This window comes from Stegostoma tigrinum, chromosome 23 (assembly GCF_030684315.1).
Source record: "Stegostoma tigrinum isolate sSteTig4 chromosome 23, sSteTig4.hap1, whole genome shotgun sequence".
Lineage (NCBI taxonomy): Eukaryota > Metazoa > Chordata > Chondrichthyes > Orectolobiformes > Stegostomatidae > Stegostoma > Stegostoma tigrinum.
In genome coordinates, this window is record NC_081376.1 from 32404316 (window position 1) to 32421801 (window position 17486).

At 42.4% G+C, this 17486-nt stretch overlaps 1 protein-coding gene across 1 annotated transcript in view; it reads left to right on the top strand.

Moving 5' to 3' along the window:
* coro7 (coronin 7) overlaps nt 1–17486 on the top strand; it is a 146127-nt gene that overhangs the window by 2921 nt on the left and 125720 nt on the right. Inside the window, exons 2-3 of the mRNA XM_048552707.2 lie at nt 10996–11092; nt 15802–15882. Coding sequence (XP_048408664.1) covers nt 10996–11092; nt 15802–15882 — 178 coding nt within the window. The remainder of the gene's footprint in view (nt 1–10995; nt 11093–15801; nt 15883–17486) is intronic.

Consider the following 17486-nt stretch of genomic DNA (forward strand, 5'->3'; position numbering starts at 1 on the left):
TCAAAAGTCTTCACAAGATCCTTCATGCATCAGTTGAAGTATTTTGAATACTATCCTATTATTGGAGGAATCATTCTGTGCGTGTTTAGAAGCTCGGGGTGGGGGGGGGGGCGCTAACTGAGGATTTCATGTTTGGACTTCGTGTTAATCCCTGTTCTATTTGTTAAAATGCCTTAAAGGTTAGCATTTTAAAACACTGATGGGCTAGGCTTCATTGTGTAAAATCTCACCATTGGTGGTGGGTGCTAATGTTTGGGTATCAGTCCAGTCGTTAAAAGCTAATCTATTCGTAAGGTTTTAAACAGTACACAGACTGAATGAAAACAATAAAGAATGTAAAATAAACTTGAACAAATTATTTAGTTAATGAAAACATTAAGGATAGAAGGGCAGGTAATGTGTTATGGCTGCAGCATTTGGGAGCTTCTGGATGCTAGAATGATCCAGCCCAGACGTATCTGTAGTCATAGTTTATAGCTGGAACGGCTTCTGTTCTGTTTGTGCTGGAGGATGAATCACAGATATTGCGAATATCAGGAAGGGACATTGTCACACTGCTATTTTGTACTAGGACGTGATCACAACCATTAGAATAGGGAAAGGGCACTGATACTGTAAATGAGGGCTAAGTGTTAGAACATTAGCGTTTGCGCAGGTTTACTGTTCTTCCTGTTTGCTTTAGCTGGGGATAGTATAGTGAGAGAGAGTAGACACTGTTCTGTGTAGCCTAAAGCGTGAGGCCAATAAACTATGTTGCCGACCTGGTGCCAAGATTTGGAATGTTTGTTCAGGGTACAAGGAAGGAGATTCTGCTTAGACAGATAGGAGGAGCAGGCACCACACTGGAGAGCAGCAACTTAAAGATAGTAATCTCTTTACTATGTGAACCATATGCACATTGGCAGAAGAAACAAGACTAGTGATTTTTGACTTGAAAGTTAATGGGGGGAAAATGAGTTCTAGTTCATGGAATACTGGCATCAGTACTTGAGAAACATGGGCTATCCTGTTAGAATGATCTACACCCAAAAAGTGCCTTGACTAATGCTCTAGCAAATATTTTAACAAGGGAAGTAGAGAGATCTTTTAAACTAAATAGTGGAAGTGGTACAAAAAGACAAACCTAAAGGGTCTGTAGCATTCAATGTGGGTAATACAGATGGTTTGTGCTCCTGAGATGCGGCTGGGCCTGCTGTGTTCATCCAGCCTCACATTTTATTATCTTTAATACAGATGGCTTACTGGATTAATGAGCAGATTGTGCTAAAGGATGGGTTGGACAGACTGAGCTTATTTTTAGTGGTGGGTGGAAGATTGAGGTGTGACTTGATTTAAGTAGTTAAGATCCTGACAAAGTGGATGTAGAATGGATTTTCCTCCTGTGGGTAGGTCTAGAACTAGTAGGGCTGTTTTAAAGTTAGGGGTCACCCTTTTAGGAGTTGAGAATTTTTTTCTGCTTTGTGAATGGGAGAGTTTGAAACTGTCTACTTCAAGGTGTTATAGATGGGATCATCAAATAATTTTAAAGCAGAAGTAGGTTGATTCCCTCGCCAACAAGAATTTAAGGTTATGGGCCTTGATGAAGATTAGAATTTGAAATACAAAGCAACCAGGATCTTATTGAATAGTGGAGCAGACAATGAGGGGTGAATGGTCTGTTTCTACTCCTAATTGTTTCTTAGAGTGTATGCTGGACAATTCCACAAAATAATATTTTAACTGCTGTCAATGTAACATCTCTGCAAGCTCAGTATTAGTCTATCGGGAAGTAGGGCAGTTGTAGGCCAAAACAGATTGTTCTGTTCTCCAAGTAATCAGAAAACGGGCTGGGGAGAAACTAACAAAGTATTATTCTTTACTTAATATTTGTTGCACGGGAAGTTACTTTTTGGCTTAATTGCTTTGAGACAAGATGATGTTGCGTAAGTTAAACATAAAGAATACCTTGAAGGGCAAACGTTCCAGAGTCAAGCCAGTGCTGAGTGCAGAAAGTAGTTTTTGTGATGTGATTCATTAACTGGTGATTAAACAATGGCTGTGACATTGAACTGGAACTGGTCCAATCGTGTGTTTTCAAGTACATGATTTGGCTAATTCCATTGTAGCCTTCCTATTCAGCAATTTGCATTTACATTAATAAAGAGTCAGTATTTTATCTGTCAGTCTACTGCAGGGAATTTCTAAATTGGTATTGGTTTTTAGTTTTGTTCTTTGTCTTCGTTTTATGACTTGTTGGTAAAGTACCTTTTAAAGGTGTCATATACATGGTGCCTTGCATAGGAAGCGCAGGACACCTTTATCATTCACATCCCTCCAGGCATAAACTCAAAAGGATCAGTTGCAATCAGTGGGTTCAAGTCTTGCAGTAGATCTGGAAATGAATAATTTTTCACCTGGGGACTTTGGGTGAGAATGAAATGATAACATTTTCTTACAACTATCTATTTACAAGCAAGATTGCTCAGTCAGCAATCGATCTTTGAAACTTGTTGTTCTGTAATTGTCTCAAGTGCAGAATTTTGCCAGACAGGTGTGCTTTGAACTGGCTCCCTTGAATTCAAAGTGAAATAGGATAGCTTGAAAAAGGGCATGTGACCTCAAACTAAATCTGTCCAGAGTCATACTTGAGATCTGTTGCCATAGGGTCAAAGGTGCAGGTTAAATGTTTTGAAAGTGATGCGCAAGCTTTAGCATCTTGATAGAAAGGAGGAGGCAGCTCTCCTTTCTGTGTGCAGCATGTTGAAATCAGTCAGTTGGAGAGATTTGGGGGAGAAGACCCATGGTTGATGCTGCTCGGCCAGGCAGAGGGAATAGGCAGTGTTTTTGCATTAATTGCCAAGCAGCATGTTGTGAAGACCAATTTTGGGACCAAAGAAAGGAGTTAAATAGAGGGTTAAAGACCAAAGAATTACCAGATGGTACCTTGCTGCTTGCACTCTAGTTGACCCTTAAATCATCCCTGGAACAGGGTAGTATACCACTCAATATAATGAAATGTGAGGCTGGATGAACACGGCAGGCCCAGCAGCATCTCAGGAGCACAAAAGCTGACGTTTCGGGCCTAGACCCTTCATCAGAGAGGGGGATGGGGCGAGGGTTCTGGAATAAATAGGGAGAGGGGGGAGGCGGACCGAAGATGGAGAGAAAAGAAGATAGGTGGAGAGGAGAGTATAGTTGGGGAGGTAGGGAGGGGATAGGTCAGTCCAGGGAAGACGGACAGGTCAAGGAGGTGGGATGAGGTTAGTAGGTTTGAGATGGAGGTGCGGCTTGGGGTGGGAGGAAGGGATGGCTGAGAGGAAGGACAGGTTAGGGAGGCAGAGACAGGTTGGACTGGTTTTGGGACCCCCCCCAGAACCAGTCCAACCTGTCTCTGCCTCCCTAACCTGTTCTTCCTCTCACCCATCCCTTCCTCCCACCCCAAGCCGCACCTCCATCTCCTAGCTACTAACCTCATCCCACCTCCTTGACTTGTCCGTCTTGCCTGGACTGACCTATCCCCTCCCTACCTCCCCAACTATACTGTCCTCTCCACCTATCTTCTTTTCTCTCCATCTTCGGTCCGCCTCCCCCTCTCTCCCTATTTATTCCAGAACCCTCGCCCCATCCCCCTCTCTGATGAAGGTTCTAGGCCCGAAACGTCAGCTTTTGTGCTCCTGAGATGCTGCTGGGCCTGCCGTGTTCATCCACCCTCACATTTCATTATCTTGGATTCTCCAGCATCTGCAGTTCCCATTATCACTAGTATACCACTCAGTTGTTTTAAACTATCACAGTGCAGTCAAAGACAAACTCATTTGGAAGCACCATCAGATATTGACATAGAAACTGAAAACTCAAATGGCAGCTCTTCAAAGTCCTGCTTTTGAGTTTCATAAAAGTTGGGAGAGCTGCTGTACAGACTGTGTTTTTTGATCAGCCTCTTGATCTCATACTCGGTCATGCTGAATCATTCCATGCAGCCAATATCCCTGATACTGTCATCATCATTCCTTTCTGTCCTGTTCCGCTGATGCAACAGACCCACAAAAGTGATTGTTCAGTGATATACAGTGAGGAGGAAGTTGCCCTGAAAGTCCTCAATGTTAACTTCAGGCCCTTGAAGCGTTAGGTCAAATGTGAGTAAGGAAACTTGCTACTACCCAACTGTTGGAATAGTATCCATGTTGAACACCAACTGGATGAAGCAAAGATACAGTGTACTCTCCATCAACGACCTTTCCCCCCTCATAATGTCAGAATTGGGGTTATTTGCAATATGTATTTGTAACTTCTGAGGTACTGGCACAACATATGCCTATCTGCAGCATGGCCTGGATATTTTTCAGGCTGGGCAAGTAACGTCCATGGTGCACAAATACCTGGGAATTATTATCTAAACAAGTGAGGATCTAATCATGCCCATAAGGCATTCGATGGCATTACCATCGTTGAATCCACCACTTTTGAGATCCCTGAGGTTACCAGTCATAAGAAACTGAATAGAATTAACCAGTTGTTCAAATATTGTGATTACAAAAACAGGTCAGAGGGTGGGACTTCTGCAATGAGTAATGACTTCCTGACTACCCAAAACCTATCTACCCTCTACAAGGCACAATTCAGGAGTATAATGGAATATTCTCCACTTGTCTGAATAGATGTAGTTCTAACAGCACTCAAAGCTCCATGTCATCCGGGACAAAGATGTCTCCTCAGTTGGTACCAAATACATCACCTCAAGCATTCACTCTTCCCACCACTGCACGTATTAATAAGATGCACTGTAGCAACTTAATGGCCCTTTTTTGGCACATTCCAAACCTCCTACCTACGACTACCAGGATAACAGATGCATGGAAACAACATCATGCACAAGTTACCATCCATCTCTGTACTATTCGTGTTACTGTAGTGCAATTATATTGTAGATCCTTTGCTGCTGCTGGGTTCATTCTCTGGAACTCCCTAACAGCACTAGACCAAAGTGATTCAAATATTCGGTTTGCTATTTGCTCTGAAGGGCAATTGGGAATGGGTGACAAATGCTGGCATAATCAGTGTTACTTTGTCACATGACTTATAAGTTAGTGAATCCACTTCATTCATTTTTCTAACCATAATCAAGTTTTTTTTGTTTAAAGGAGCACTGGATGCTTCACCCTGCTTGGGCAGATAAAAGTAGTTGTGTTATGGCCAGGAGGAGCTTGGAACCTCAAACCAAGAGTGACAAGTGGCTTTTGTTTTAAATTAATAGGGAATGTTTATTCTGTAGTTTACCTACCAAGTAATGTTTCATCAATGTTGATTTTAGGTAGTATAGTAAAAGTCTTAAAATGTCAAATCTTTTGATATTCTATTACAAATGAGAAATTTCTATCTTTTTAAGTTATTTGCGTTTGCTTGGTATCAAGAGTTTGGATTGTTCTCAATCAACAAGGTGGATCTGGTCAATTTTAGTTGTTGGCCATCCCTCTGTCAGTTTTGGCTTCATGGTGACACTTATACTTCCTGAGTCAAAATAGTACGGTTTCAAATCCCATGCTGGAGACTTGAGCTCATGATCTTTTGGTACAGTATGGAGGAGTATGTAATGGCTTTTGGAGGAGCTGATAAAGCTTCAAACATATGTTTTGTTGTCAGCAAGGTGCTTGTGTCTAGAAAGAGACTATACAAAGGCAAGTCTGTCTCTCAATATCTCCATTCTTTACATGCATCTTAGTCTCTAACAAGGAGCAGGTGTAAGCCACTCAGTTTCTAGTCTGCTCAGTGATTTAATACGATTATGGCTAATCTGATTCTAACGTCATCTACGTTCCTGCCTATGCTGGTAACCTTTTACCTATTACTACCTAACAATCTATCCAATTCTGCCTTAAAGAAAATTTCAAAGACTCTACGTCCACCATCTTTTTGGGACAAGTGTTTCAAAGTCTTGTGATGGTGTGAGAGAAAAAGCACATTCTGTTTTCAATAGGTACCCATTTACTTTTAAGCAATGACTCTAATTCTAGATTCTTAAGATGGAATACCCTGTCCACATCTACCTTGCCAAGGCCAAGTCACAAGAATAACCAGATCCCGTTGCTCTCAGGGCTCTGCAATCTCTCCTTGTAATTGTTCACAATGAGCAATTACACATTTTTCCAGACTATATTGCAATCGCCAGTCTTTGGCCCTCTTGCTTAACCTATCGATATCCCTTTGTAAACATCAGGCCAAGCAGCATCTCAGGAGCTCAAAGCTGACATTTCGGGCCTAGACCCTTCAGATGAAGGGTCTAGGCCCAAAACATCAGCTTTTGTGCTCCTAAGATGCTGCTTGGCCTGCTGTGTTCATCCAACTCTACACTTATTGTCTTGGATTCTCCAGCATCTGCAGTTCCCGTTATCTCTGATGTCCCTTTTTAGCTTTTTAAAGTCCTGATTGTAGTTTATTTTCTTACCTATTTTTGTGTCATTGCCACGTTTGGCAACTATATCACTTGTTCCTTCATCCAAGTAGTGAAATAAATTATAAACAGTGAGGTTCCTTCACTGGTACCTGTGACACACTTGTTACATATCAGTTTCGTTTAGAAGACTCATTTATGCCTATTGTGCTTCCTGTTAGCCATCTAATCCTCTATTTATGCCAATATGCTTGATACCCCTACATCGTAAGCTTTTCTTATCTCCAATAACATTTAACATGGCACTTTATGAAATGCTTATGGAAATCTACGTACAGTGAATCCACTAGTTCCGTTTTATCCACAAAACATTACATCCTTCAAACTTCAATCCATCGGTAAAACATGACTTCTGTTTCACGAAACTGTGTTGACTGTCTGATTACCTTGTAATTTTCTGAGTACTCTGCTATAACCTTTTTTAATAATGGCTTGTAACATTTTCCTTATGACAAATATTAAGCTAACTGGCCTGTAGTTTATAGCTTTCTGTTTTCCTTTGCTGAATAAAGGAATTTTTTGCTAACTTCCAATCTAATGGGACCTTCCCCAAATCAAAGAAATTTTGGAAAATCAAAAGCAATGCCTCAACTATCTCACTAGTTACTTCTTTTAAGACCTTAGGATGAAGTCTGTTGAGCCCTGGGCACTTGTCAGTTTGCAGTTCCAGCAATTTACTTTGCATCAGTTCCCCAGTTAACTGTAATTCATTTGAGTTCCTACCTCCCTTCCAAAGTTATGATTTATTGCTGCTTTTGGCATGTTCGTTGTACCCTCCATAGTCAAGACTCTCCCAAAGTACCTGTCTATTTCATTTGTCATCTCTGTTTTCCATTGTTAATTCTTCAGGCTCACTTTCTTAATTTTTATTTGTAAATTATCTATAGGAATTCTTGCTTTCTGTTTTTATATTTCTGGCTAGCCTTCTGTTGTACTGTAATTTTTCTCTCATTGTTTAATCGTTCTTTAGTCTTTTTGATATTCTGTCCATTCTTCTGATTTGCCACCTGACTTTACACAAATAGTGTGTTTGGAGCGGCTGGGATTAAACCCAAATCTCCACAGGTAGAGACATTACTGCTGCATCACACGACCCCTCCAAATGTTTGTCCTTTTGATTTTTCTAGTTCACCATGGACGATGCATCTGTGTCTTGGAAATTTTCTTAGTTATTGGACTAATTTATTCAGTGTTTTTTTGAAGTATTTCCTTAAATACCTGCTATTACATTTCTGTTGACCCATCTATTAATCATATTTTCCAGTTCTGTTCAGTGAGCTCTGGTTTCATGTCCTAATAATTGCCTTTATTAAGTTTTTTATGCTTTGGTCTTAGAGGAGAGAGATCACATTTGTAGTTTCCTCTACGTTGGGATGATGACTGTCAGACTGAGCTACTGCTTTGCAGAACACCTACGTTCTGTCTGTAAAAATGACAGTTTCCAGTTGCCTGTCACTCTGACACAAAACTGTCCTCCCACATCAGCATTGCTGTCGTAGGCCTGCTCAGGTGCTCCAGTGAAGCTCCGTGCAAGCTGGAAAAATGACACCTCATCCCACAGTCAAGACCTTGTAGCCTTCAGGACTCAACATTGAGTTTAAAAAATTTTAGAGCGTAAACGTCACCGTCTGTGTCTATTAACCACCCCCGACTCCAACTCCTGTCATGAGAGAGGTTGCTTTCATTTAAACCAAGCTATTTTCAATTATGCATAGCCCTATTATCACCTATCTTGTTTCTGTATTTCCCAGGCTTGCTATAAACAGTCCCTTTGTCTGCTACCTGCCTGTCCACCTAAATACCAAACTCCAAATGTTAACTGTTTTTTCTCCATAGATACTGTGAGACTTGCTGAGTTTTTCTGTTTTTGTGTGGTTCTACAAACTGTTGTTCAAAACAACTATTCTGAAAATATCTATGAACTCCTCATCTAAGCTGGCATTGCCTATTTGACTTCTCCAGTTGATACGTAGATTAAAGTCTCCTATGATTATCAATATGGCCACCTGACAAGCTCCCATTATTTCCTTTATGTTCCACCCCTGTGGTTACTGTTAGGGCCCTGTATGCCACTCTCACAAGTGATGATGACTTATGTTTATCGTTTCTCATCTCCTACCTAAAGTGTTTCCACACTTTACTTTCCTGAACTTTGGTTATCCTTCCATTGTACTAATGCCATCATTATCTAATAGAATCACCCATCCACCTTTTCAGGAGGTAATGTATTAAGTGAACTTTAGGAATCTAGATCAAGGACCCAAGAAATTATTTGGGCTGCTAGGGAAAATGATGTTTTCAGCTATCTGGTGTTCAGGCCGTTCCTTTAGAGGACAAACATTTGACTAAAAATCTGAAGGGAAAAGAGTCTAACACTTGGATGATATGGAGAGAAATCTTGTGATGGGAGACAGTCTCTGTGCTGTTTGTATGTGCCTTTTGTTTGAGAGTTAACTTTTAAGGATTCCATGTGCCATGTGCCATGTGTATACTATGTTATAACTCTGATTGGCAGTCAGTCTATTATAGGTTTTAGCTGTACAGACCAAGCAGTCAGTTGGTTTACTAAAAAGTCTGCATCATAATTGTTTAACAATTGTAAGTACTAACCCATGGGATGGGAAATGCAGGGTTACAGAGATAGAGTGGGGGAATGAGTTTGGTAGGATGTTCTTCAGAAGGTTGGTGTGGACTCGATGGGTCAAATGGCCTGCTTTCTTGCTGTAGGGATTCTGAGTTATCCCTGATAAGTGATTATTAGACAATGATCATAGAATGGTGAACAACATTGGAAAACAATTTTGATGAGGCCTATCGTACTTGATAGCAAAGTTTGTCTACCAGTGAAACGCATGATCAACAGTGTTAAATTGTGCTGAAGTATATGAGGCATTGCTCAATGTCTTCATTTGATATAGCATCAGTAAAATACAGCTTGCTCTAAGCAGATAGTATACTAAGATGCCAGTTTAACTCACTAGAGAAAGGCAAGTGATCAGATTGCCTGCTATATCAATAGCAGGCAAGGGTGGATCGAAGGGATTCTGTCAAGATGTCCACAAAATTCCTGTGTTTAAATATGAACGCTAAGCAATGAACTGGAATTAAAATGTTTACAGTCTTCAGGACCATGTTTTGTCAATTGGGAGTATGTGATGCAGTAAAGCAAGCTATTAAGTTTTGCTTAGCAGTTGGGAACGAAGGTCAACACAGACTTGTAACATTGGGATTAATGGTTGAAGAGCTAAAAGATTTCCAAATGAGAGGTCACATTAGAAGATGAAATTGGAGTCAGATTAAAGTTCCATATTCATTGACTGGAATTGATCTAATTCACATTGAAACCTACAGAATTTATCAGCCTCTGAGCTAATGCAGAGAAAAGGGCTTATGGTTTTTCAGCTGAGGAGCTAGCATACATAACTGTTGTGTTAGTGATTGCATCCACCCACTTGATGGTTCAGAGACATGTAGTGTTTGAGTTAAACCAGCATGGAGGCAAGTATGAAGTGATACTTGCAGGTTGAAGCAGCTTTCATACCCTAAGTACAAACTACACAGCTGACACAGTCATGAGAACACCCAAATAGAGCAAGAGACATGCAAGTGTGATCATTCTATGATCATGCACAAAGGTAATATCCAGATTTCAATCGATTTTGCAAGGTGTGAGATAGTAAAACCAGTGGTATAAATAGTATACAAGAGGAAAGGCTACAAAGAGTAGCGCACCAGCCCGAATAGATCGCGTGCAAGAAATATCTTCAAGCTGCAGCGAAGACCAACCATTCCGCTAATGATGTATACATGAAGTGATTGAACTGAATCTGACTATATACACGGAGAGGCAAAGACAAATGAACACTTTTCATGTGCTCCATTTTATGGGAAACATCAATGTCAGTTCACAGTTTTTGCAGAAGTTCGAAAAAATCTAAATTAAGGAAACTAATGACCACGCATTATTGGCTAATAATGACACAGTGCCAAGTGCCATGGTGTTATCCTCCTGAATTCTTAAAAAAATTCTAAAGTCACCATCATGAGATCTGGATGTATCAGCATATTAATTGTGTTATAGAGATTCAGGCTGGATTTCTATTGTAAATAGTTGAGCTTGCTTTTTGGAAGGAAGAGAATGCTGTGTGTTTGCATCTTGTGTTTAAAAAGTTCACTTTTCAGGACTTGTATTATGTGTATACTTTGCCTGGAAGTTAGACTGCTTTGCACCTTCAAGCTCTAAGCATTACAGAAATCAGTTGGCTTGCTGTACTGTCTGCTAGGTAATATGTTGTATTGTTTAAAATAAATGTATCTACTGAGTTAATCAATCCCTGATGAGCCTTTGATTTTTAAACCATTATCATTAATATGACAGTCTGGTATGATATGGAAAGAAAGACCACAATGGTAGCAGTGACATAGGGAGAAGGAATATTTGCAGAACAGGTGCATATACTCCTGGTCATGAGGCCAAGTTGGGAAATATTACTGCTTTTGGAGAGAATGATTAGAATAGGTAGCTTTCAGGCATAGTGCTGTAAATCTTATTTTTTTTGCCCTTGCAGGACTGGATCAATGACGTTAAATCAAACTCTGCTGCCTCCTATGGGAATCATATCAAATCAAGTTGTGCCTTCATCGCCTTCAATGCACACAGCCCAGGTAAGACCAAGAAACAGACTACAGCGACTTCAGTATGTGAAGCCCTCCCAACACAAACATATGAATATACCTTGCTATCAAACGCACAGATTGTGGGGGTGGGGGATGCGGGCATGGTAGTGGTATGGCACACTGACCTTTACCTGGCCTTGGCGATGTGCCAATTACCAACTCTCTGAGACCTCCTTCTGCGGCCCCTTTAATAAGGACTGGACCCCTGACCACCAAGCCATTGTCTCTCAGATCATTCATAACCTCATCACTCAGGTGATCTCGCACCCACCACTTCCAGCCTCACTGTTTCCCAAACCGCACCCCCCACCCCCCCACCAAAGACTTCAATTCCCTGGACCCAACACCTCATCTTCACTGTGGACATCCAATCCCTCTACGCTTGTATCCCCCAAGCAGGTGACCTAAAAGCCCTCCACTTCTTTTCCTGCAAGCCCAACCAGTTATTCTCCACTGATCCCCTCATCTGCTTAACAGAACTTGTCCTTACCCTGAACAACTTCTCCTTTGCTTCCACTTCCAATAGACTAAGGGAGTGGCCACAGGTCCAAGCTGTGCCTGCTTCTTAGTTGGATACAGGGAACAGTCCCTTTTCTGCTGTTACACTAGTGCCATCCCCTACCTCTTCCTCCACTACATTGATGGCTGTATTGGCGCTGCCTCAACTTTACTAACACGTTTCACCCCAACCTCAAATTCACCTGGATCATCTCTGATACCTCCCTTCCTTTCCTGGACTTGTATGTCTCCATCTCTGGTAACCACCTCAACAGCGATATCTATTTCAAGCCCTCCCCGACTCCCGTAGCTACCTGGACTACTCTTTCCAACCAGCCTCCTGCAAGAATGCGATCCCATACTCCCAATTCCTCTGCCTTGCCGCACCTGCTCCCAAGATGGAATGTTCCGCTTCATGATTAACCATCCCCACCCACCACCATGATCAAAATTGACCTCAACCGCATCTCATGCATTTCCCTGGTCCTGTCATTATCACCTACCTACCTCCGCATTCAGCATATCATTCTCTGCCACCTAGAGTCAAACCCCATTACCAAAGAGATATTTCCCTCCCTACTCTTATTTGCCTCTCCTAGGGACCCCTCACTCCAAGACTCCCTCGTCTGCTCCACACTCCCCATTAACCCCACCACATCCGGCACCTTTCCCTGCAACCGCAGGAAGTGCTACACTTGCCCCACATCTCCCCCCTCGTTTCCATTCAAGGTCCAATGCAAACCTTTCATATCCAGCAGAGGTTCACCTGTACATCCTCCAACCTGGTCTACTGTATCTGTTGCTCCTGATGTGGCCTGCTGTACATCGGTGAGACCAAATGTAGACTTGGGGAGTATTTTGTAGAGCATGTGTTCTCTGTATGCACCAAATGACAACACCGTCCAGTCGCCAACCATTTTAACTCTCCTCCCACTTCCTGGGTGACATGTCCATCCTGGGCCGCCTCCAGTGCCACAATGATACCACCCACAAACTGGAGGAGCAACACCTCATATTCCGCCTCACCGGACGCCTAAACGTGGAATTCACCAGTTTTAAAATCTCCCCACTCCTGGCCTCACCCCATGTCTAAGCCTCTGTCTCATCCCCACCTTGACCAGATTTAATCTGTCCGTCTTCTATCCCACTGACCAATCGCCACCTCCCCTACCTTTCCTCAGCTGTACCCATCCTCCTTCCTGCCTCCTGACCTGACACAACCTGTCCATCTCTCCCACCTGTCTGCTCCACTCTTCCCACCGACCAATCCCCACCACACCCTTCTACATTCACCTTTACCATCTCAGTTATCTTCTCCAACCCCAACCCCAACCCCCCTCCTCTCTATTTATTTCCCAGCACCCTTACCCCTCCCCATTTCTGAAGAAGGATCCTGACCTGAAATGTCAACTTTCCTGCTCCTCTGCTGCCTGGCCTGCTGTGTTCCTCCAGCTTTGCACTGTGTTGTCTTTAGTCTTGGACTAACTCTTCTGTCCTTCAAACTGAATGTGAATTTCAAATGCATTCTGATCGCTTCTTCCGAGTAATAATTTCAGTGTGGGGTAATTTATTAATCCTGTCTTGCTTCACAATACCAGATCTAGCACAGTCTGCTTTCTGTTTGGCCTGCAGAAGTTTCTTTATGACAGCACAATCTCAAAAATATTCATCCAGGCCATTATTTCTCAATTTGATATTTCTACCCTATATCTAACTTAAGATCCTCCATAGTTATTGACATAACCCTCTAATAAGCGCCTATTTTTTCTTCCTTTTTATGCTGTATCCTACCATGTGGTTACTATCAGGGACCTGAACATCACTTCCACTCATGAAGACTTACCTTTTGTAATTTTTCGTCTGTATCTAAACCATTGCCATATCCTGTTGGCCTGAAAGTAGCACAACAGAGAGGATGACCTAACACCACCATTAATTTGCAGGGCCACCTCTCTACCTGTTCCTAGTTACCTGTCTTTTTTTTTAACTATTATATACTCTTCAGCATTTAAGTCTCAATCTTGCCCCTCCAGTATTGAGTTTAAAACCCTCTTTATGTAGCTTGTTAGAACAGTGGACCCGGCACTGCTTGGATGTAGACTATCCCAACCGTAAAGCCCCTACTTTTCTAAGTACTAGTAGCAGTGCCCAACGAGCTTGAAATCGCATCCTCCTTGCCAGTCTTTGAGTCATACTTTAGTTTCATCACTGCTATTTGCCTTATGCCAATTTGCACATAGCTGAGGTTGTAATCCAGTGATTATTATTTTTGCAGTTCTGCTTCATTTGATGCCTAGCTTTTTTTCCTTGATCTACTCACGTTAATGGTACCTCCATGGACCATGATGACTGAACGCTTCCTCACCCAGTGTAAATTTGTCTTCAGTTCAGAACAGATGTCCCAAACTATGGTACTTTCAGGTTTAGCCTTCTGGACTCTAGAACTTTGCTGTATAGAAGAGTGCCAACCTCTCTTACTATACTGACTGAATAAAATGTCCAGGTAGCTTTTTCTCTTTCCCTGGTGTCACACTACTGGTAATTCAATCCTAGCTCAAACTCGAGCTGATGCTATTGGGGCTACAAACAATACTGCATACCTGTTTGCCCTGATTATCCTTGTGTCTATGAATTCCTATATTTAACAACTACAGCACATCACCTGTCCAATTGGCCAAAGGGACCCAGCACTCTGAGCAAAATACCCTGTGTGCCTTCTCTAAGATGGAGTCACCTGATGCCTGCAGGGCTTGAAGTTGGCGGCAACACAGTATCGTATGCTCCTTACTCATAATCTGTCACCTTAAAATTAGAATCAGGCCATGAACTTAAGGGGTGGTGGTGAAAGTGGTGTTTACAAGATCTGTGGATAACCACATGATTGTGCAAGAAAGGAAGGAAAATGGTAGGAAATGGAGGTGCGGCTTGAGGTGGGAGGAGGGGATAGGTGAGAGGAAGAACAGGTTAGGGAGGCGGGTATGAGCTGGGCTGGTTTTGGGATGCAGTGTGGGGGAGGGGAGATTTTGAAACTTGTGAAGTCTTCATTGATTTCATTGGGCTGCCCGGTTCCCAAGCGGAATATGAGTTGCTGTATGAGTTGACCTTCCACTGCAACCGCAGGAAATGCTACACTTGCCCCCACACCACCTCCCTCACCCCCATCCCAGGCCCCAAGATGAATTTCCATATTAAGCAGATGTTCACCTGCACATCTGCCAATGTGGTATACTGCATCCACTGTACCCGTTGTGGCTCCCTCTACATTGGGGAAATCAAGCAGAGGCTTGGGGACCGCTTTGCAGAACACCTCCACTCGGTTCGCAGTAAACAACTGCACCTCCCAGTCGCGAACCATTTTAACTCCCCCTCCCATTCCTCAGACGACATGTCCATCATGGGCCTCCTGCAGTGCCATAATGATGCCACCCAAAGGTTGCAGGAACAGCAACTCATATTCCGTTTGGGAACCCTGCAGCCCAATGGAATCAGTGTAGACGTCACAAGCTTCAAAATCTCCCCTCCCTCCACTGCATCCCAAAACCAGCCGAGCTCGTCCCCGCCTCCCTAACCTGTTCTTCCTCTCACCTATCCCCTTCTCCCACCTCAAGCCGCACCTCCATTTTCTACCTACTAACCTCATCCCGCCTCCTTGACCTGTCCGTCCTCCCTGGACTGACCTATCCTCTCCCTACTTGCCCACCTATACTCTCCTCTCCACCTATCTTCTCCTCTATCCATCTTCGGTCCACCTCCCCCTCTCTCCCTATTTATTTCAGAACCCTCTCCCCATCCCCCTCTCTGATGAAGGGTCCAGGCCCGAAATGTCAGCTTTTGTGCTCCTAAGATGCTGCTTGGCCTGCTGTGTTCATCCAGCTTCACACTTTGTTATTTACAGTTCGCAATCAGGGACTTTCACCTCCACTACCCTGTGTGGCAAAGGTCAACAATCGACTGAAATGGCAATGATTCACTCTCTGCTCAAATCAGAGGGCAGGACTAAAATGTGCTTGAGCACTAGGGAGTGAAATATTGAAAATAGAAAGTTTGATTCGTGAGTTGTAGTAATCTGGTTTGCTGTGAGCTCCCATCAACAACTCAATAACTTTTTAAAAGTCTTACAATGAGATACTGAGAGTCAGTATTATGCACTGCCTTTCTGAGCAAGCTATATTCTAAAGTCATTGTGTTGTTTCATTCAGGAGGAGGGACTCTAGGAATTCTGCCACTGGAAACTGGAAGTGGAGATAAACCACGGGTGTCGGAGCTTCATTGTCATACAGGTAAGTGCAGGAAATCTGCTAAGGGCCTTGCTATGAGAACCTGTACTCTTAACACTGCTGGTCATTAAAGTGCAGTTTGGTGAGTAGGAATTGAGTGTGAAAAACCACACTTGCTCAGTGGGAACTGCTCCTCTGCTGCCAATTTGTGTGCTTGTCACTACTTTAGTGATGGGCCATTCTGTTTCCAATAACTTTCAGACATTAGCCTGATACTAAGCAATGTGTTTTGTGACTGCTGAATCTGGTTCTGTTGTGGGAACTTGTACTTTCTAGCATAAACTGAGCTGCATGTAATATACCTCGATGATTAACAGCTATAATCAGCAGCACCTTCTGAAGTTTAACAGATGCTTTTGACTCGTTCATATGTTATAACATATCTCGGACAGGTGCAATTTTTTTTTCTTTGTTCATTCATGGGATTAGGGCATCACTTTTAGGCAGCACTTATTGCCCATCCCAAATTGTCCAGAGAGCAGTTGAGTTAACCATATTGCTGGTCTGGCCTACATGTGACTCCAGAACCAGGTAAGGATGGCAGTTTTCTTCCCTGAAGGACATTAGTGAACCAGATAGCTTTTTCTGACATTCAGCAACAGATTCCTGGTTATCACTAGATTCTTAATTCCAGATATTTTTATTGACTTCAAATTCCACCATCTGCCGTGGTGGCATTCAAACCCAGATGTTGTTTTGGTCTCTGGATTAACAGTTCAGTGACAATAGTAATAAGCCATTGCCTCGGATCTTCTGATTCCGAGGTAGGAGCACTTGCACTGTGCTACAGGAGACCTACAATTTTTAATGGAACCATTCAAACATATTATGACACATACACATCCTGGGTGGGCGGGACTTGAACCTTGGCTTTAGAGTCCAGAGGTCGGGACCTCAACACTTTTCTATGAACCATGTAGCACTTGCATGGGGCACCTCCAAATAATTACAATCTATGGACTTAACCACTTGACCATGACTGCCAAAATACTTTGTAGATATTTTTAACCAACCGATTTGGACGTGCTATGCCCTACCTCCACAGCAAGTGGAATTTGAACCCAGACATTCTGTTCACAGTGTGGGGGCTTTACCATTTCACCTGAAGGCCATGGGGGATTCTTCTTTTTTTTGCAGCATACATTGAATGGTATTAACATCACCCTAATAATTGTAGGATAGAACAATAATGGAGCCGTTAACCATTCCGTACTGACCGATCTCTATCAATTAAATACAACAGTTTGCTGAAGAAAACTGTAATTGAGAGATGTAAAGTGTAGGCTTTGACTTTGATATGATGTGATACGTGCTTTTAGATGGGAAGATTGTTCTCAATCTTAAATAAAAAATGACAGCAGAATCTAGGGAATAATAGCCTAGTTAATTTAATATCTGATGGGAAATTTAGTATAGGTTTGTAATGGATAGTCATGTTTGATTAATCTGATGAATGCTTTGAAGTAATGAGTACAGCAGTGGACAGGGCATTGTGTATGCATATTATTCATATATGACATTTTTCAGAAAATGTTTGATAAAGTTCCTTAAAGGAAACATGGCTCAAATTTGATGCTTATGGATTTGAAGATAAACTGTTGAACTGA